Source organism: Chenopodium quinoa, unplaced genomic scaffold, assembly GCF_001683475.1.
Source record: "Chenopodium quinoa cultivar QQ74 unplaced genomic scaffold, ASM168347v1, whole genome shotgun sequence".
Taxonomy (NCBI): Eukaryota; Viridiplantae; Streptophyta; class Magnoliopsida; order Caryophyllales; family Amaranthaceae; genus Chenopodium; species Chenopodium quinoa.
The window spans coordinates 3,493,956-3,517,181 of record NW_018743574.1 but is presented as its reverse complement, the minus strand read 5'-3'; the positions used below and the strand labels follow the sequence as shown (position 1 = coordinate 3,517,181).

The 23,226-nt window shown below is 32.0% G+C and overlaps 2 protein-coding genes across 2 annotated transcripts; both read left to right on the top strand.

Annotated features, from left to right (window-relative positions):
• The first annotated feature begins 6,361 nt into the window (after positions 1-6,361).
• Positions 6,362-7,891, top strand: LOC110681694. Its single transcript, XM_021857830.1, has 3 exons — positions 6,362-6,501; positions 7,099-7,212; positions 7,458-7,891. The coding sequence occupies exons 1-3, from the start codon at positions 6,458-6,460 to the stop codon at positions 7,636-7,638; spliced, it is 339 nt and encodes a 112-aa protein (XP_021713522.1). The 5' UTR covers positions 6,362-6,457; the 3' UTR covers positions 7,639-7,891.
• Positions 7,892-17,743: 9,852 nt separating this feature from the next.
• Positions 17,744-23,078, top strand: LOC110682101 (probable glycosyltransferase At5g03795). The gene is made up of 6 exons (XM_021858340.1): positions 17,744-18,142; positions 18,231-18,512; positions 19,764-20,050; positions 21,496-21,728; positions 21,982-22,139; positions 22,686-23,078. Exons 1-6 carry the CDS (start codon positions 17,999-18,001, stop codon positions 22,785-22,787), a joined length of 1,206 nt encoding a protein of 401 aa, XP_021714032.1. The 5' UTR covers positions 17,744-17,998; the 3' UTR covers positions 22,788-23,078.
• The last annotated feature ends 148 nt before the right edge of the window (positions 23,079-23,226 follow it).

Here is a 23,226-nt window from a genome sequence, read left to right as displayed (position 1 = left end):
AATGTGGTTATAATCAAATTGATTGTCGGCACTGATTTATAATGTGTCAAGTACTCAAAAATCTAGCTCACAGATTTCTATTCAATTACTAATTTTTTTTTTTGGCGAATAATTACTAATCTTAAAATTGTTTTAATTGCACTATACAACTGTCACGTCTAATACTTTGTGATTGAAATTAAACTAATGATAACTAGCCTTTTGGCTCGTGTTTTACACGGGTTGTTCACAATAAATCGCATTGAGAGATGAGTGAGAAAATTCAATAGGTTATTATAGGTATAATGTGTAATTGAAAATGAGGCTTAAATCAAGGAGGTGAAAGGGCTAAAATTAAAAAGAGAAAAGGAAAAGGTTGAATTGAAGTGAGGAGATGAAGATGAATTATAAGTTTAATGAAAGAGTTAAAGAAAAACTTAACATTAAAAATGTAAGAAGACATGTGGCAATAGGATTATAGAATAAGATAGAGAAGTGTAATAGGATGGGAACATGTGTCTTATGTGGTTAGAGTTTTTAAATACTAAGTATAGATATAGATATAGATTCTGTGCTACTATTGTTAAAAGAACTATTATTAAACTAATTTTGATTGGCTAATTTGATTTATTTTTTAATATATTTTATTTTGAAAGAATTTATTTTTTAATATCTAAATTAACTATAAATCATTTATCTAATTTTTAAAATTCATCTATTAATTTTGAAATAATTTTTGGACTTTTTAAAAATAATTTCCCTAATTAATTTGCAAAATTTAGGTTTTATTATTACTAAAATTAAAAAATAATTCATAAATTATTTATGAAAATATAAAAAAATTTAAAAATAAGTTTTAAAAATTAAAAAATATTTTTAATTAATTTTGACATAAAAAGGATAAATAAAAAACCAGCTAGTAATAAAAGGTTAGTTAAATGATAGTTATTTAAAGGTTGATGACCATAGAATTTAATCTTGCATGAAATTAAGGAATATCATCAAATAAGTAACCCAGCAAAATTACTACTCTGTTGTCTGTACTCCATATGATTAACCAAACCAAGGCATTTGTGGACATTGTGGTCCAAAATGGTAGCCTGTTAAGGAAGCTTATGACCTATCCGAATTGACAGATTATAAGATTAAATGCGGCTCTCATTTGAGAGCGGATGTAAAGAAAATGATCTATATACATTGAAATATTGAATAGGATATATTTTTGTAAAAAGGGAGAATGACACTATTCTCATTTAAGATTGATGGGCTATTATATATTTAATTTCACCGGGCCTTATAAGTTTTTAGATAGATGGAAAATGTTTAGTTTATATGTGGTCAAACTCTCCTATAATGTGGATTCATGTATTGCCTAATAATCTTTTAAATACTAAGATATATGTAAAGTTTTTGAAGCTAATCTTTTGGGAGTGAAAAAAAAAAGTGTCTTGCATCTAACGTGTCTAGGTACTAAAAAACTACTCCGTAGCTCACTACTCACAGCATGCATGTAGTAATCTTAGAATTGTCTTGATTGCACTCTATAACTTTGTATGTGATTATGATTATTTAAGGGGGGATGCATGTGTCACGTAAATGCATGTAGTGTTTGAAACAAGTAACCACTCAAAGATATATGTGTAAGATATTAACATTATGTCTAACATTATATTGTACGTAATTGCATGAGGCAGGGGTTAGGAAATCTATCCAAAATGGCCCTGAAAAGTTTTGTGACCTGTTTAGATTGCAAGATAAAGGTTACTCTCAATTAATTTGGAGTGTAAAGAAAAAGAAAAATCCACATTTGAACTGCTAATGTATAAGATTGGTGGAATACTTTATTTATCACCAGCAGGCCAGGGCCGTAGAAGAGGGTGTGCAAGGTGTCCTCTTGCACAGGACCTCTAATTTTAAGAGGGCCCATTTTTTTTAATCCTTTTTTTTTATTTTTTATTTTTTATTTTTAACTATTGATTGTATACGGAATATTTGTTAGTCTTCTTGTTTATAACGCCGTCAAGTTTCAATGTAGCAAATCACGCTATTATTTTCATCAAAAACATTTTCATCCCTTTATTCAAGCTTCATATTAATTTCTACAACTTTCCAAATTCCTTCATCAATTTAAATTAGTATCGTAGTATCTTAATTAAATCAATTCAATTCCATGGAAAATAATTTCTCCATTCAAGGATTTTTAATGGAAAATTACATATACTCAGTCAAATTCAAATGTTTTTTCTTCTATCACATTGGCAATGAACAATTAATTATATTTGATTTTCCATGATTATTTCATCTAATTCTCAATTGATACACAATCAAACAAAAACAAAAACCAATTGGAACTTCACTTGGGGGTATTGTTTTGATAGCTTTTTGAATGACTGATTTCATTGATTCCTACTTTGTCTATTGGTTAAAGGTAAAATTTTGATGTTTATTATATTTTAATTTTTTTTAATGTTTTTGGTTTGATAATATCAATTGAAGCAATTTTAATTGGTTTTTTTTAATACGGTCCTAGACTCCTGGCTTCTAATTTTTCTATGGGCATGTATAAATTGTATGAATGCAATTATGCAGTATCTTAATCATTACTATTATTTCACAGTTGGATGAATTTTTTATTTTTAATTTTTAATTTTGCAACTTGTATGTTAAAGATTAGAATCTTAATTGGTTGTTTCTAGTTTTCTAGGGACCTATAATTGTATATGTGACATTATTATTATAATTATGATGTTATATTTAGTTGATATATTAACATGAATAAAATATTTGAATTAATTTTGCATAATTGAATATATCATTGTTATATAAAAGCATTTTCATTTTGTAATGTATATATAGGAAAATTGTGCATAATCTAAATTATAGATAAAAAGTACTTCGTTTCATAGTATAATTTTTACATTACTAAGGGCCCCTTTTTCGATTTAGAACAGGGCCCCCAAAATCAATGCTACAGCCCTGCAGCAGGCAGCAGCATTTAGTTTAAGATTTTATATGGCTAAACTCTTAATGTTTTATTGTAGGCATGTGTAGTATATACTTCGTATTAAGTAAGATAAAACTCTATTAGGCTGAGCTCATATGTGTATGACCCATAATTCTTGTTTTCTTTCACAGTATTAAATCACTTCGTAAGTATATCATTTCAAATACGGAGTAACAATATTAAGATATACGGAATACACTATCAGAATAACATTGCATCTAACACCTTAAATATGTGAATTACAGGCTTACAGCTATACGTATTAAATCTACGTAGTAACCAATATTTCGCTTATCATATGAAACTCCTTTAATTTCTACATGGAGTACAAGTTTCGATCTCTAGTAAAATAGAAACGTAAATAAAAAAACGTTTCTTACATTAGTATGTGCCAAGATTTAAGTGAAGTATACGTTTATAAATTGACAAATTGAGGCTTAAATTGGCCTTTATACTATATTACAGAAGTGGCCGGAATCACTTGGATCAATTTGTGGATGGGTATGCTTTAATTTAGAGAAACGTTTCGGTTTTTGATACAAAGAAAAACGGCTTTCATTTCACGTGAACCAATAGGACACAAGTTTCTGAAAACTGTACATGTACTTAGTACTATATATTATTCTCAATTGGAAATTCTCTACCAATATTGCGCAATTGTGTATATAGAAAATCATGGATTATATCTTTATCTTTATCTTTATCTTTATTAGTGTAATAACGTCCAACTTCCATGAGGCAAGTTGTTGAAAGAGGGCAGGGTTTGGACGTTGGAAATTCATTTGATACTACAAAGATAATAAATGTTAACATCATTATTAAAAATATGTGTTAAAAAAAAAAAATCAATTACGCATGATATAATTGTAACATAGGGATTACTAACTATTGCTGAATAAAGATTAAAGAATAATCGCAAATGAACTGTGAATTAGGGCAGGGGACTAAGGAAACATAACTATAGCTATGGCCTATGGTAGTGATCTGATGGTACATCTTACACTATATATGATCTAGTGAAAGAACAAACTAGAGAAAGTATTTTGACTATTAGACCCATTCAACATATCTATCAAGCAACAAATCGAACAGCAAATTGAATTATCAATGTAAAACTTTTAATCTATAATAGTGAAGATTTTCTAGTCTATAATAATTAACTCTAATTTGTTACCGTACTAACAATTATCTCTTATGGTGCATTAATTAGAAAGACCCTTTGTGATGAAATGAGCTCCCTAATATTTAGTTTTCTTATTCTTTCGATAAAACATTATAATAAAAATACAACTACCTGTAAAAGAGAAACGTATTTATTTAAAGAACATTACTAAATTTTATTTTTGAGTAAAAAAAACGAATGGTAAAGTTTCTATTATATATATCTCTATAAAAAAAATGTAATAATAAAAATAAATAAATAAAAAATAAATAAATAATAAAAAACCTTAATGTACAAAATAGTGGTTGTCCAGTTGTCTGGCCCCAAATTTTGGCAAACACAAATAAGTAAGTACGAGAAATAAAAAGTATACGTTTTGTAACACTTTAAAAGAGGGAAACGTTTCGGTTAACACCAATTATGCAACACGTTTCCATTTCTGATGGAGATTCACCTGACTAGCTTAAAATCACTACATTATTATGTTTGTTGTCTTAAATATATAAAGAAAGAAACCATTACAATTACGTAAGTGATTGCGTTATGCTCTGATAGAATATATCTTTCCTTTGAATCGTTGACAGCTTGCCACATGAATTAGTAAGCAAGTTAAAAACTAAAAAAATTTTGCAACTCGGTCCTTAGAAGGTTGAGCATGGCTCGAGCACCTAAACCAATATCTTTATCTGATTGGTTATTTAATAGTTAATACGAATCAGCTCGTCTTGTATGTGGCTAGCCACATCGTGAGGTCACTTATAAAACAACAAAGTAATCCATTTAACACTGGCCAAATAATCTTTGTAATACTGACTGAGTAACGTAACCCCTATAACAATAACCGGGTAACCCCTTTAACACTGATCAATTAAGTAACTCATATAACACTACGAAATAACCCATGTCACATGGTGTGGCCAGCCACATATAAGATTTGTGATTTAGCATAATACAATTAATAGGTGATACCCATATGGCCATATATAGCCACACCTAAATACCTAATAGTCGAACAGCTAGAGTGAAAACTCTATCAACCACACTTATTTCGATATCAATATCAATTGGAGTACCTATGTTTTGAATCGAATAATATTAGGTCAAGTTCGGATAATTTTAATAAGCCCTACTTATTCAACTTTGCCCTTCAATTTTAAGTCTTCAATTATTCTTACATTGCCCTTCAATTTTAAGTCTTCAATTATTCTTACATTGCTTATTTATAAAGTAACTTTAACGATAATATGATAAGTAGAGGGTTCTATTATATACAAAGTACTCAATTAATTAATTTTTTTTTTTGGTGAAATTTACTTAATTAAGTTAAGTTTTATAAATTTTATCTTTAGGACGACTATGATAATAAATATAACCCCAACTCCCCAAGGATTGCATATAAGGAGCCATAATGGTAATACAATAAATTGATCATATGTTGATTTTACCAATCAAATCAACACATGATATTGTTACGTAATGTGATTTTAAAAATATTCAATTTAAGTAATATACTAATCGCTTATATGTATGTAATCATGAAGATCGAGTTACATATGTCATTACTTTATTTTACTCTATTATTTTCTGTATTAGAGGAAATCATTGCACAAGAGGTAAAGGTTGTGATATGATCCAAATGGTCAAACATCCAATTCAACATCAGCTAAAGTTTGAAACAATCAACATAACAACCAAGAATCACCGGCTAATTACCAAACAAGGTGAAAGATAAAATAGATGTACTCAATTCATTCATTTGTAAGTACGGGATATATATAATTGGATTAAACTAATCATAATGGAGAAAGAAAAAAAAAATATTATGGATCAATTGGGATGTCTTTATCTTGCATTGTTCAATAATGTACGTAAATTGACCTACTTATTAATACTTATAGTATAGTATAGTAGACAAGAGACAACCCAACGACAAATAATACTTCATATTACGTATTTTCTAACAAATAATTAAGTGAATCTAAGTCGTTTCTTGCTTATAGTTTTATTGAATGATTGTTAATCGAGTCTAAGAATAAATTTAATTAGAGATTAATTGACATGGGAAAGGACCTCTAAAAGAAAAAAATAAGGCTGAGAATAAAAATATTTATCTTGCTTGTGTATCGTATGCAATAATAATATACTCGTATAAATTAAATTAAAAAAATAATTCAAATAGATCATGGCTTGGGATCGTTCTTCTATAAAAGGAGAGTCTTCTCCATTCTCTTCTTCCCAAACAAAAATAACTAATTAAAGAGAGATTAATTAGTGAAGTAAGTTATAAGAAAGAAAAGTGATAAATAATTATCATGGAGGGATCAAAGAGTTGTTGTCCACCTGGTGAAGCTAACAGGTAATGATCATACTATATATTTATAAATCCATAAAATACTTTAGTAATTGATACAAGTATATCTTTAACAATTTTTACTACATGCAATGATGTTAATTAGTAAAACTATACTCTTAGGTATATATAATCAACATATTGAATACTCGTATCTTTTTTAATCAGTAAACATCAATAGGTTCATAGAAGGAATCTAACATTGATAGGTTTATACATGTACCAGTAGTAAAAAAAGTCAATTTTAATAAGTAAAAATCAATAAAAATAAGTTGTATTATTGTAATTAGTGTGAAAGTTGAGAAAAAGTAAGGGAAGTTAAATTAGCTAATTCTAAATCTCTCTGGAGTTCAATAATTAGTTAACTTAATTATAGTGTATAATTGTTTATATTTCTCTTAGCTTGGCCACTTTTAAGGATTATGTTAATTTATACTAGGGTATATACTATATAGTGTAAGCTAAGCTACAAATTGGTAATATTATTGTTATACGGAGTAATTTTTTTCAATTCACAAGTGATTATGTTATTTTGTATTGATACCTGTTATTTGATTAATAATCAAGGAAATTACTCTAAATGTTTTTTTTTTTTTTTAACAGCAAAGCATGCTGCAAGTGCGGGCCTGGGTGGACTTGTGTTGTAAGAAAAATTGAAGACCCTCAACCTGATGCCAAGCCTTTCACCAACTGCTGCGATACATGTGTCTGCATCACGTACGTTTTCACTCTTCTTATTTACTCATAGTATTGTATATAGGACAATCAATTAAGAACGAAGAGAGTACATACTTCTTGTAATATAATAGCCCTAACTCGTAAAACTTTGAGAATTCACGCGTACACAAATATAAAATCAAATTTCTTCTAGTGAACATAATTTTGATGAGATTTAATTAATTTCTTTGATTAAAAAAAATTTATATGAGTTGAACTTAATTGCTCGTATTTTATAATTGTAGGGATGAGTCAAAGAAAGTGGAGACTGAAGGAGGATACTGTGTATGTGGAGAAGGGTATGCTTGTAGTTTCACCAAAACAGAAGGTCCTGATGCTGGAAAAGTGTTCTTTGAATGTGGTAATGGTTGCAGATGTGAGGTTTCTGGTTCTGGTAATGAGGTTATTGTCCTCAAGGATGCATAATAACTTTAATGTGTAAGGGTTAGTGGAAACACATATACATGTACCAAATAAATGCTCATGTTGTAGTACATCATATGTACAAGTTGTATTAATTAGCATTTTGGGAGGCCACTAGCCAAATTTCAATATTGTGTGTTTGTGCGCGTTTTATTTCATTGAATAAGCATTGTTGTTGACACTCGATAGGGTGTAATTGTGTCATGTTGTTACACTCTTGTGCAATGTAATGTTACATTATTTGTTGTTGTCTGAAGTTTGAATATTTAACTCATCATTACGTACTCTGTCAGTTTTGTGACTTGTCAAATCCGTACAAAAAAATATATAGAGAGAGATTAATTAGCAATTAGTGCCTACATAGATATTTTTGAAATAAAGTCTTGTATGTTTCCACATCAAGTCACAATTATTGCAGCATGTTATGGTTAATACTTGATACATAAACCTTAGCAAGCAATAGAAGGAAGAGAGAGGAAGTGGCACGGCTCCTTCACTATATACAAGTAATTACACTACGAGCATGTTTTGTTCACCTAATTTTCAGTTATTTTAGGTCTAATAAGTTTAGATAACTTTATATAATCAATAATATAATACTAAAGGTCAATCTGATATGACACTTGTCATGTTTTGATTAAAATTTTTCCCGCCAGTTTTTACTTTCCTTTTTTTTTTTTTTTTTTTTTTTTTTTTTTTTACAAATCTTCATGAATATTAATTTATATATATTAGAATATTTAACCTTCAATTTGGCAACTATATTATGTACAAAGTATATTCTATATGCATTCAATGATAATAATATTTTAACCTATCTTTCATTATCAATAATCAATCAATCAATAAGATAATATGAAAAGTGAAATCTGACATGACACTTGTCATGTTCTGATTAAAATTTTTCCCGCCATTTTTTACTTTCCTTTCTTATTTTTTACAAATATTCGTGAATATTAATTTATATATATTAGAATATTTAACCTTCAATTTGGCAACTATATTATATACAAAGTATATTCTATATGCATTCAATGATAATAATATTTTAACCTATCTTTCATTATTTTATAATAAGTATTTTTTTCTAAAATAAACAAACATATACGAAGTAATATATTACAATAATAATGTACTACTCCGTATCATTTTGTATCGTTTTTTTTTTGGAAGTTTTTTTTTTTTTGCTCCAACCTCGATTGACTCTTTAACTTTTATTACGAAGTATATATTTGTTGATTTATTTATAATAATAACACTACAATTTAATAAATAAAAATAAAAAACCTTGATTATTAATTATCACAAAAAAAAAAGTCAATTAAATTTGTATAAAACATTATATTGGTCAAAGTAAGCTATAAAACATTGTGCCGGTCAAAACATGCCAACAAAATTAGGACGTTGAGGTATGTACATTGCACATGTTTCTCTAAAAAAAAGTACATTGCACGGGTTAAAATTAATAACATAAAATTTAATTCTTATATTATTTTTTTAAAAAAAACAAATGTTTAATGATCAATAACTTTTGACATCAATATAATATTAAACTCAAGTTTTGTTTTCCCTTTATTATTATTATTATTATTTGTTTTTTTAAAAGAAATTCAAGTATCTATTTCAAGTTTTTGTTAAATTAATATTGTAATTAAAAATTAGGTTAAGTAAAAACCGTGCATTGCACGGGATTTAAACTAGTTTCAATTAATTTCAAATAAGTTCAGTTTAGGAAAAATGAGTTTTGATTAGGTTAACCAATTACAAATTACAACTAAAATGAGTTTTAAGCTCTAATAAGTTCAGATAAGATAACTTCAGGTGAATAGAGCACACCCTACGAGTGTTTGTTAATGTTAATTGGTAAGTTATCATGCTAAAGGTGCACACAATAATGCAATAGCAACTAGCAAGCGTTGGGTGCGCAAATGGGTCTCTTTAGTTCTTGAAGGAAGTGAAAGTTCTAATTCTAATCCTCTTCCAATTCATACTTGGTTTTGCATTATTATGGGTAAAAGTATGGGGTCTTGAAAAGTTTAAACCTAGGAAAAAAGGACTTCACCTGATTCTTATTTATTGAAGAAGTAGTTGAATTTCCAACCTCTCTTCATTTCAGAATTAAAATACTAAAACAACCTAAGATCAACATGATATATGCCATAAGGTCAATAATCATTGATTCACTAGTAAATTCATGCAAATTTAGAATCCAAAACCTTTTGCACAATGTCACTCATTTTTATTGGTTGATAATTAATAGTATGCATTAAAAAATTTGAATATAAAATGGTGAAATAGAGTTTTGATATTAGGTGATAGAAAGATAAGTGTTACAATATTAAGATACAACAATGGACATATTTAAATGGATTTACATAAGCGACAAAATTTCTTTGGTAACAATGTACTTTTTAAATTTCTCAGTGGGGAATTACGAAAAATCTTATTATTGTTGGTAACTTGAACTTTATATATTAAGCTAAATATTTGACTTTTTTTTGGCTTGGAAATAAATTCATCGGAATTGAAAATTTCCATTGAGTAATTCAATGAATTACAACCTGAATTGACCATGAAAAGCAAGCAAGAATCGCTGCCAAAAACTCGAAACCGAAACTTGAAGTTCAATTTAATCTGCTTAAACTACTCGCTCATGAGGCGATTAAAAAGCGAGATGATAGTGTGATTCAAAGAGATGAGGTGATTAAGGAGAGATATAATGTGATTAATTAGGGCAAATGAGAAACTGAGTAATGAGTTGGTGTCGTTGATGTCGAAGGACATAAAAGGTATAGAGGAAAGGCGTCGGGGTTAGATTGGTTGGTTGCTGGCAAGGGGAAAGTTTGGGTGGCTGGGAACAGTGGTTGGGATCCGGCAATGGAGGTCGTGGTTGGTGGTTTGGGCGTTTGGGGTTTAATTTTAGGTTGAGAGGTTGAGGTTTTTTCTATTAAGTAATTTAATTATTTAACAATAAAATAAATTAACCATGGTTAGTGAGTTTATATTAATATAGCTATTATCATTGGTAATCAAAAATTCTAATTTACCAATAATCATAGCGTTTCCAAAGAGAATTTCGTATAGCGTTTTCAAAGAGAATTTCTCTAAAATAAAAGCCAAAATAAGCAATAAAAGTTGCATTACTAGTAGTTACAATATTCCCTCACCATATTTTAAGATTTAATGTAAATGTGACATACTTGTAATTTTTTAGAAAGTAAGAAAAAATGTTTAAAAATTAAATGAACTTTACACTTTGTGGATTTAGCTTTGAGAATAATTTATGTTTTTCTCATTTATATTCGCTGACTTTGCCTTAACACATGATGTTTAAGGATGAGTGAGATGGTTCAGGGCACTATTTATGACTTTCAAGGCCCATGGGGAACCCATGAAAATACTTGGATGCATAATCTCGCCGGGTAAAAAAAATGGTATACGGAAGCAAAATATGAAGTCTATAATGCATGAAATTGGAGCATTTTAAGAGGTGTCGAGACCCGGTGTCAGAAATTCACGAAACACTACGGGATGCATCTTGAGATCATATAACATTGTTTCAAGTTTTCGACCCTATATGACCATTATTATTCGGTTACGTAAAGGCGTGTACGAAAACGGGTAAATTCGCTGCTTAAAAGCAAATTGGATGGTTCCACCCACCCAATTGGACTCCTAGAGAGTATTAGGGACCATGCATGGTAAACATCTCGACAAATTATATATTCGGGCAAAAAAAAAAAACAAAAATTTCCAAAATTGAAAGTTATTATCTTCACTTTTTGAGCAATTTTGGATGTTTCGAGACCCAGTGTTGAAAAGTATTAAGATAGTAGGGGATATATCCCAGTGTCATATAATGTCATTTGGAATTATATATGATCATTATATAAATATTCGTGGTAGACTTGAGTTTATTAAATCGGTGCAAGTTGTAAACAAGTAAATTGACCGTTTAAAGACAAATACATGGTTCCACTCACCCAATTAGACTCTCGGAGGATATTAGGGTATATTGTAAACATCTCGACAATTTTAATTTTCGAGCAAAAAAAGTCCAAAATTTTCGAAATTGAAGGCTATTTATTCACGTTTTTTGAGCAATTTTGGAAGTTTCGGGACCCGGTGTCGAAAAGTCTTGAAATACTAAAGGATACATCTCAGGGTCAGATAATGTCATTTGGAACCATATGTGACCATTAGATGATGTCATAAATGTCTATGGAAGACTTGAGTTGATGAAATCGTTGCATGTTGTAAACGGGTAAATTGACCGTTTAAAGGCAAATTTTATGGTTTCATCGCATCCACCCAATTGGACTCCCATAAGGTATTAAAGCCCATGGTAAAAATCTCGGAAATTTTTAATTTCGAGCTAAGAAAGTCAAAAAAATTCAAAATTGAAGGTTATTATTCACGTTTTTTGAGAAATTTTGAAAGTTTTTACACTCGACGTCGAAAAGTCTTGAGATACCAAGGGATACATCTCAGGGTCATATAATGTCGTTTGGAACCATATGTGACCATTATATGTTGTCATAAATGTCTGTGGTAGGCTTGAGTTTATGAAGTCGTTGCAAGTTATAAACAGGTAAAGTGACCGTTTAAAAACAAATTGGATGGTTCCACCCACCCAATTGGACTCTCGGAGGATATTAGGGACTATGGTAAACATCTCGACAACTTTTATTTCCGAGCCAAAAAAGTAAAAAATTCCAAAATTGAAGTCTATTATCCACGCTTTTTAAGCAATTTGGAGGTTTCGAAACCCGGTAAAGAAAAGTCTTGATATATTAAGGGATAAATCTCAGGGTCATATTATAATGCCATTTGGAACCATATGTGACAATTATATGTTGTCATAAATATCCGTGGTAGGCTTGAGTTTATGAAATCGTTGCAAGTTACAAACGGGTAAATTGACCGTTTAATGGCAAATTGGATAGTTCCACCCACCCAATTGGACTCTCGGAGGATATTAGGGACTATGGTAAGCATCTCGGCAATTTTTATTTTCGAGCCAAAAAAAGTCAAAAATTTCCAAATTTAAAAGTCTATTATCCACGTTTTTTAAGCAATTTTGGAGGTTTCGAGATCCGGTAAAGAAAAGTCCTGATAAACTTAGGGATACATCTCAAGGTCATATAATTCCGTTTGGAACCATATGTGATAATTATATGTTGTCATAAATGTCCATAATAGGCTTGAGTTTATGAAATCGTTGCAAGTTATAAACGGGTAAATTGACCGTTTAAAGGCAAATTGGATGGTTCCACCCACCCAATTGGACTCTTGGAGGATATTAGAGACTATATATGGTAAACATCTTGACAATTTTTATTTCCGAGCCAAAAAAAGTCAAAAATTTCAAAAATTAAAGTCTATTATCCACGCTTTTGAGCAATTTTGGAGGTTTCGAGACCCGGTAAAGAAAAGTCGTGATATACTAAGGGATACATCTAAGGTCATATAATGCCATTTGGAACCATATGTGACCATTATATGTTGTCATAAATGTCCGTGGTGGGCTTGAGTTTATGAAATCGTTGCAAGTTACAAAAGGGTAAATTGACCGTTTAATGGCAACTATTATGGTTCCACTAACCTAATTGGACTCTCGGAGGATATTAGGGACTATGATAAACATTTCGACAATTTTTATTTCCAAACCAAAAAAAGTCAAATATTTCCAAAATTGAAGTCTTATTATCCACGCTTTTTGAGCAATTTTAGAGGTTTCGAGAACCGGTAAAGTAAAGTCTTGATATACTAGTTGATACATCTCAAGGTCATATAATGTCGTTTGGAACCATATGTGACCATTATATGTTGTCATAAATGTCCGTGGTAGGCTTGAATTTATGAAATTGGTGCAAGTTATAAACGGATAAATTGACCATTTAAAGGCAAATTGGATGGTTCCACCCACCCAATTGGAATCTCGGAGGATATTAGGGACTACGTTAAACATCTCAGCAATTTTTATTTTCGAGCCAAAAAAAAGTAAAAAAATTCCAAAATTGAAGTCTACTATCCACGTTTTTTGAGCAATTTTGGAGGTTTTGAGACCCGGTAAAGAAAAGTCTTGATATACTAAGGGATACATATTAGGGTCATATATGCCATTTGGAAACATATGTGACCATTATTTGTTGTCATAAATGTTCGTGGTATGCTTGAGTTTATGAAATGGTTGCAAGTTATAAACGGGTAAATTGACCGTTTAAAGGCAAATTGGATGGTTCCACCCACCCAATTGGACTCTCAGAGGATATTAGAGACTATGGTAAACATCTCGGCAATTTTTATTCCCGAGCCAAAAAAAGTCAAAATTTCAAAAATTAAAGACTTATTATCCACGCTTTTTAAGCAATTTTAGAGGTTTCGAGACCCGGTAAAGAAAAGTCTTGATATACTAAGGGATACATCTTAGGGTCATATTATGCCATTTGGAACCATATGTGATCATTACATGTTGTCATAAATGTCCGTGGTAGGGTTGAGTTTATAAAATCGAGGCAAGTTGTAAACGGGTAAATCGACCATTTAAAAGCAAATATGATGGTTTCACCAACATAATTGGACTCTTGGTGGATATTAGGGACTATGGTAAACATCTCGGCAATTTTTACTACCAAGCCAAAAAAAGTCAAATATTTCAAAAATTGAAGTCTATCCACGCTTTTTGAGCAATTTTGGAGGTTTCGAGACCCGGTAAAGAAAAGTCTTGATATACTAAGGGATACATCTTAGGGTCATATTATGCCATTTGGAACCATATGTGATCATTATATATTGTCATAAATGTCCGTGGTAGGGTTGAGTTTATAAAATCGAGGCAAGTTGTAAACGGGTAAATCGACCATTTAAAAGCAAATATGATGGTTTCACCAACATAATTGGACTCTTGGTGGATATTAGGGACTATGGTAAACATCTCGGCAATTTTTACTTCCAAGCCAAAAAAAGTCAAATATTTCAAAAATTGAAGTCTTATCCACGCTTTTTGAGCAATTTTGGAGGTTTCGAGACCCAGTAAAGAAAAGTCTTGATATACTAAGGGATACATCTTAGGTTCATATAATGTCATTTGGAACCATATGTGACCATTACATGTTGTCATAAATGTCCGTGGTAGGCCTTAATTTATAAAATCGATGCAAGTTGTAAACGAGTAAATTGACCGTTTAAAGGCAAATATGATGGTTAGACCAACCTAATTGGACTCTCGGAGTATATTAAGGATTATGGTAAACATCTCGGCAATTTTTATTTTCAAGCCAAAAAAAAGTCAAATATTTCCAAAATTAAAGTTTATCCACGCTTTTTGAGCAATTTTGGAGGTTTCGAGAACTGGTAAAAAAAATGTCTTGATATACTAAGGGATACATCTTAGGGTCATATAATTCCATTTGGAACCATAGGTGACCATTATATATTGTCATAAATGTCCGTGGTAGGCTTGAGTTTATAAAATCGAGGCAAGTTGAAAACGGGTAAATTGACCGTTTAAAGGCAAATATGATGGTTCCACCAACCCAATTGGACTCTCGGAGGATATTATGGACTATGGTAAACATCTCGAAATTTTTTATTTCTAAGCCAAAAAAAGTTAAAAATTTCCAAAATTAAAGTCTATTATCCACGCTTTTTTTAGCAATTTTAGAGGTTTCAAGACTCGGTAATTTAAAGAAAAGTCTTGATATTCTAAGGGATATATCTTAGGGTCATATAATTCCATTTGGAACGATACGTGACCATTATATGTTGTCATAAAATTCCGTGGTAGGCTTGGGTTTATAAAATCGAGGCAAGTTGTAAACAGGTAAATTGACCGTTTAAAGGCAAATCGGATAGTTTCACCCACCCAATTGGACTCTAGGAGGATATTAGAGACTATGGTAAGCATCTCGACAATTTTATTTTCGAGCAAAAAAAAGTCAAAAATTTTCCAAAATTGAAGTCTATTTATCCATGTTTTTTGAGCAATTTTGGAGGTTTCGAGGCCCGGTAAAGAATGGTCTTGATATACTTAGGAATACATCTCAGGGTCATATAATTCCGTTTGGAACCATATGTGACAATTATATGTTGTCATAAATGTCCATGGTAGGCTTGAGTTTATGAAATCGTTGCAAGTTATAAACAGGTAAATTAACCGTTTAAAGGTAAATTGGATGGTTCCACCCACCCAATTGGACTCTCGGATGATATTAGGGACTATGGTAAATATATCGGCAATTTTTATTTCCGCGCCAAAAAAGTCAAAAACTTCCAATATTGAAGTATATTATCCACGTTTTTGAGCAATTTTGGAGGGTTCGAGACCCGGTAAAGAAATTTCTTGATATATTATGGGATACATCTCAGTGTCATATAATGCCGTTTGGAACCATATGTGACAATTATATGCTTCCATAAATGTACGTGGTAGGCCTGAGTTTATGAAATTGTTGCAAGTTATAAACGGGTAAATTGACCGTTTATAGGCAAATTGGATGGTTCCACCACCCAATTGGACTCTAAGAGGATATTAGGGACTATGGTAAACATATCGGCAATTTTTATTTTTGAGCTAAAAAAGTAAAAAATTCTCAAAATTGTAATATATTATCCCCGCTTTTTGAGCAATTTTGGAGGTTTCGAGACCCAGTATTAAAAAGTCCTTTATATACTAAGGGATACATCTCAAGGTCATATAATACCATTTGGAACCATATGACCCTTATATGTTGTCAAAAAATGTTTGTGGTAGACTTGAGTTTATGAAATCGGTGTAAGTTATAAATGGGTAAATTGAACGTTTAAAGGCATATTAGATGGTTTTATCCATTCAAATGGACTCCGGTGGTGTATTAGGGTCCCTGGTAAGCATCCCGACAATTTTTATTTACGGGTTTAAAAAAGTGGATAATTGTTCAAAATTGAAGGTAATTACACGTTTTCAGGTCAATTTTTGACATTTTTTCAAAAATTGAATTGAATGCGCGGGGTGACTGACTCCTAAACAACGATAAAGATTTTTATAAAGTAACAAGAATGAGTTATGAACTTGTGATTCTATTTTGAAATTCATGAAATTTTGAAATATAATGTTGTCATACAAGTGTAATAATGTGATGTGACTTGACTATAATGATGTCATAAAATTATATTGAAGTGATGTAATTTGAATGTAATGATGTTATATGAAAATAATGATGTCATATTATGTAATTATATTTATAATGATATGATTTCATAATATGATGTGATGTGACTTGATTATAGTAATGTCATAAAAGTATTATTATGTTATATAAGTGATGTCATATGACCATAATAGTGATGATTTGACAATAGTAATGGGAAAGAACACATGATATGATGTGATGATTAATTTGACAATTGTAACTATGGATAATCATATTACTATTCACATGTGTATTGATTGATACAATGTTATGTGTTGATTGATAGATTTAAGCAAATCATGTTTGTAATGTAAGTATCATACTCCGTATTTTATCTTATGTAAACAATCACCGATAACACAAATTGTCCTTTAATCACCCTATTCTAAGATCCATCACCACATTCTCTGTCCTGGTCCTAAATCTTACAATGAGGGAAATATGGGATGTAAAAAGTGTCAAAAACCCACCCCTTTTATTCCCAACCTTTCCCCATCTTCTGAAATGTTTTAGCAAATTTTTATATTTTTTTAATTATCGCTTTTTTCCTGTATTTTTTTTCCTTTGGGGCCCTCAAAAAATATTTTTTGGAAATATTAAAGTGTCATAGATCAATACCATTCTTTGGATTCCACAAAAAATAAAAAGGATGTTAATATCACATTTTCACAAGTTTTGACCCGTTAATGTACACTCAATTTAACTTATATTTGCCAAATTTAACATATTTTTGTTTAACTTCCTTCTACTAAATTTTTTCTTAGCTTAATTATTTTATTTATTTTCTTTTACTCGAATTATTTTGTAAATAGTAATTCAAAAACACAGAGTAAAACAAATTCTTAGTAACAACTTTTTTTTTTCTTTTTTCTTTTTAACAAAATTCTTAGTGATAACACCTAAAATGTGGTAGTCCTCCAACCCTTTTTGGTAAGTTATATGAAAATTCCAAAGATAGAAGCCCAAATCAAGGTCCAGCCCACCATCTCATATAATCAATCCCAGAGACCAATAGACAAATTTCATCAGCCCAACCCATTAAGTTACAATAATCAAATATAACAACTCACGCGCCTTCAAAAAAGCACGTGCATCACCGACTTTCTCTCTGACACACAAAAACAACAACAAATACACACTCAAAAGAAAACGCATCACTCTGAATCACACTCGCCGTTAACGCGCCACCCATGACGGCGGCGAAACCACCGCAATCATCATCAATGGTCACCATTAGAGGATCTCTGCTAACCCTAGCAATTCTCACTCTCATCTCCTTCACTTTTCTCTCTCTTAAATCTCTCCACTCTCCTTCCTCCTCTCCTCCCACCACGGTAAGCTCACTTTCTCTCTCCTCCATTTTCTCTCTCCTCTACTTTCTCTCTCTAACGTGAATTTCCTGTTTCTGTGTTGTTCGAGAAGGTTCTGAACGTGGTGGAGGAGAGAGAAGATGTGTCGGAAGCGTATCATTCTTCGGAGATCTTTAGGTTGAATTACGAGGAAATGGAGAGGAGGTTTAAGGTTTATATTTATCCTGATGGTGATCCGAATACGTTTTATCAAACTCCGAGGAAGCTCACTGGGAAGTACTCCAGTGAAGGTTACTTCTTCCAGAATATTCGAGAAAGTGGGTTTCGAACTGAGGATCCTGATGAAGCTCATCTCTTCTTTATTCCTATTTCCTGCCATAAGATGCGTGGCAAGGTATTCTTTTCTACATTCTAATTTTGTGTTTGTGTTTAATTGTTAATTTGAAGTCATTCATTTGGATTGCAAGTTGTAATCATCAGAATTTTTGGAGGTTTTATTTTTGGATTGAATTGTTTGGAATTTGAACAAATTATTGTATTTGAATTGATTTTGGTGAACAGTAAGGAAAGTGAGGATGATTATCAGGAGAATTTTGGCAATTTCTGCAATTTGTAGTTAAGAGTGTTCAGATAGTGAAAACTTAACAGTTTACAAAGTGAGATTCGGGTTTATGCGATATGATCTGTCGTTTCGGGCTGGAAGAGTTGAGCAATAATGGTTAAATAAGTGTCACTTGTAGTTTGTATAACAATGAATAGCTGTGAGTGTGGTTTATGGCAAATTATATGGAGTTCTTTTGATTGTAGCCAATTGGCCACGTCAAATTGTAGCTCTTGTAGAAATGTAGGTTCATTCAACCTATCAATCAAAGCCATCATCCCATAAGTGGTACTTGTAGAAATGTAGGTAAAAAGGAAATTTATACTGATGTTTGGTAAGAATGTTACTGGCATAGTTGTGCAAGCACGGAAAAGGAGATATGGATTTTTGTATTCAGGATTAATGGGCACTTTGTTTGGATAGAAAAGAAGGAAAAGAAGGGGAGGGAAGAGAAAGGAAAGGGAGGGTAAAGGTGAGATCCATTTCCCCTCCAAATCTCTCCAATTTTGGAGGGATTGTGCTTCTTGAAGAGAGGGAAAAAGGATCCCTTTCCTCCCCCAATTCTTTACCCAAACAAGAGAAATTGTCCTCCTCCCTTTCTCTTCTCTTCTTTTCCTTGTATTTCCTTTTATCCAAACTAACGGTGTGTTTGGATAAAAATATAGGAAAGAAAAGAAAAGGAGGTGACAGAAGAAAAATGAGTTTTCCTTTCCAATTGTTGGTGAGATCAATTTCTTATAATTTAATCCATTCATTTCTCTCCCCTTCAATTCTCTTCTTTCCTCATTTCTTATCCAAATATAAGATCATTAATCCCTCCATTTACCTTCCCTTCCTTTCCCTCCATTTTCTTCAATCCAAACAAAGTGTAAGTGAGACTAGTTATGTGTCATTTATCTGTTCACCTGCTTTGGTTTTGTTTTCTTTCCTCTTTGTTAGTGTTGCGGATTATGCCAAACTAAGGCAAATGTGTTCATTTGCCAATAGACGTCTGATAAACTATATGATCCCTATAATGAGTCATTTGTGCATTATACTACGCAGGGGACTTCATATGAAAACATGACTATAATTGTCAAGGACTATGTTGAGGGCTTAATAGCCAAGTATCCTTACTGGAATAGAACGTTGGGAGCTGATCACTTTTTGGTTACTTGTCATGATGTTGGAGTGAGAGCATTTGAAGGGTTGCCATTTCTTATAAAGAATTCTATTCGAGTAGTGTGCTCCCCAAGTTATGATGTAGGATTCATCCCTCACAAAGATGTTGCTTTGCCACAAGTACTACAGCCCTTTGCTCTTCCTGCTGGAGGAAATGACATAGAAAACAGGTTGGTGAACGTCTGTTAGTTAATTTCTTGTTGTTGTAACTCTTCATATCACCTTTCTTTGTAACCCTCCCCCCTTTCCCCTCTCCCTCTCAAAAAAAAAAAAAAAAAAAAAAGAAAAAGAAAAAAACCTACTGCTCGTGTTTTTTATGTCCTTGTTTGTATAGGGTTTTCAAATTTAATTTGGGTTTTCTCTATGGTAATTTTGATATCGATCTAGTAACTTGTGTATTTGTTATCAAACCTGGAAGTGGAAGTTAACAGTTGTGGAGCTCCGGACTGGTCAATCATGAAAAATCAATAAGTGGCCTGGACTCAAACCAAACAATATTGAAGATGTATGAATTTGTAAATATTTATAAATTACCCTGGGCTTTTCTGTTACCTATCTCAACTTCGGACAAAAATGTTGTTTATTTGTCCAAGTCTCATAGCAAATGACCAGAGCAGGTTTTGCATCTAGGCACGGGAGATTTTGGAAGAACATTTAGTTTCTAGTTGAGATTCAATTTATGTTCCCAGGCTTTAATTAAAAGGTGTACCTAGGTATCGTTGATTGGCAGAACTTGATATGCAAAATCCAACATTAATAGTTGAAAAATGGCGGGGCAGAACTAATTTGTGAAAAAATGACCCTAAAAATCACTAAATGTGAGTGGTGTTGGAATAAATGTCCTTGAGTGTTCCATCACAAAGATAATTTGCAAGGGGAGGAATGGAGGAATGTTGTACATTCCAATGTGGTTGTTCACTCTTCAGTATTAGTCATACTCATATGTGCAAAACACATATATGGGAGTCGTCACTCCTCGGTCCTCACATGTGAGTGTCCTTTTAACTATGCACATTGGATAGGTATAAAGAAAAATTTCCTTTGGGGTTGGGTATCTTATTATTCTCAAATCCTTATCCAGTAAACAAGCCAACCTTTGCTATGACGCCATGTTTAATTCTAGATGTAGTGGATTCGCAAGAAGTCCTGTTGCTCCTCTACGCCTTCTCATATACGTATCAGCTGTGTCATCCTAACAAGGACTTTAAACAGACAGTGAAAAGAACAACATTTTAGATTCAAGTGCTGGCAAGTTTTGGTTGCAAAACAGTAGAAAACGAAAGGAAGACATTTGTTTGTGAATATCAAGGGGTGGGATATTTACTTCTGAACTCTGAAGTTTTTCATATTGCTCCACTTGGTGAATTAGTGCTAATTAATCTCTCTGTTTTGAATTGCTAATCTGTACGGGTCCATCTAAGACATTGAATGAATTTCATTGGAGCCAATATAGGGTAAATTTTTTTATGGCTAGCAGGCTAGGGATAAGATAGCATAAATTTGTGCCTTAAAAATCCTGCCTATTTTAGTAATCTGGTGGGCTTTGTTATATTTATTATTGTCTGGGTCATCTTTGTGCAGAATATCTGTAACTAACAGAAATTACACTTTGCAGGACAAACCTTGGATTTTGGGCAGGCCATCGTAACTCTAAAATTAGAGTCATATTGGCCAGAGTCTGGGAGAATGACACAGAACTTGATATATCTAACAACAGAATAAATAGGGCTATTGGGCCTTTGGTATATCAGAAGAGGTTTTATAGGAATAAGTTTTGCATATGCCCTGGTGGCTCTCAAGTTAACAGTGCTCGTATAACAGACTCAATCCATTATGGATGTGTTCCTGGTAAGTTTTTTCTGTATCAATTGTATGGGTTGTGGGAATGGTTAATATTGTATGTATTCACATCACCTAATATACTCAGAAAAATAGTGTGACCTTGATAGTTAATGTGCACTACTTCATGTTAAGCTTCTGTCTCAACACAACATCTTAGGTCTCAGATAATTGTTTTAGTTAAGCCTTACTGCAGCTTATGCAGTGACCTGGCTTAAGAAGTTTTAAAGTTAAAGTTTCTGTTTGTCTCTCTTTTCTGCAGTTATTATATCAGATTACTACGATCTGCCTTTTAACGACATTCTTGATTGGCGAAAATTTGCTGTTGTGCTGAGGGAGAGGGATGTCTACCATCTCAAGCAAATTCTTAAGGCCATAACAGACGCAGAATTTAAACGGCTTCATGAGAATTTAGTCAAGGTAATGATTTTATGCTGGCTGAAATTTTGACATTAAACTGAATCTGACAGCCTTAGGAACCCTTGTGAGCGTGTTGTTCTCTGTTTATGTTGCTCTGGTTAAACATTCTCTGAAACTCTAAAAGTGGATCTTCCTGAAGCCATTTGTTTTATATGACACAGCTATGATTTATAGTTTTTAGGTATATACTTGATGCTACTTGCAGTTAGTCTCCCTTTATTAGTCATGATGTTCATGAAGCAGGGTAGAACCTGGCTTTGTAGATTTGAAGAATGTATCCGTAACTCGGAAGAAAAACTTGAGTGCTACACAAATAAGCTGAGAAGATAAAAGGAGAGAGGGGGGGGGGGGGGTAATATGGCATCTTCTTTACTCACTTGAAAATCAGCATAAACTATGAAGGTCTTTGTGATTATCATCACTAGCTGTTCAGTTCCAGGTTATATCCCACAATGATATGTGATGATAAGAAAAGGGCAAAGATACACGTTTATTTATACACCAGGATTTGCAATTTTTGAAATTCTTTTAATCCTTTTGTATCAGGTACAAAAGCATTTTCAATGGAACACCCCTCCTATCAAGTATGATGCTTTCCATATGGTTATGTATGAACTCTGGCTGCGGCACCACGTTATCAAGTACTGAGTGTTTTTTGACACGTTATAAAGTATTTCTTTCACCTCCTGTTTGTACACTCAATAGATACCAGAACAGTCTCGAAGATCAAAGGAAAGTGATGCCTAACTGTCATGCCTGCCAATTCTGTAGCTCTGTAAATTATGACCTACTGTTTTGTTATACAACAATACTCTTTCTTATATGTAGGATGTATCAAAATTTTAAAGTTTATGGCGTTGTTCATTCATTTTGTAATCCTTCATTCATCTTTAATCTTTTTGCTCCACTTCTTGCTGAAGTATAATCTCATTCTTAACCATCTAGCCACGTGAATTTTTACAATCTCATACTTGCTTGAAGTTAACAGCTTAAATGCAGGAGCGACGTTCAGACTGGTTAGTTATCTTTGTACAAGCTGTTTCCCTTGTGTTTAAGCTGGTGGACTGCCCATGGATGATCACTACTG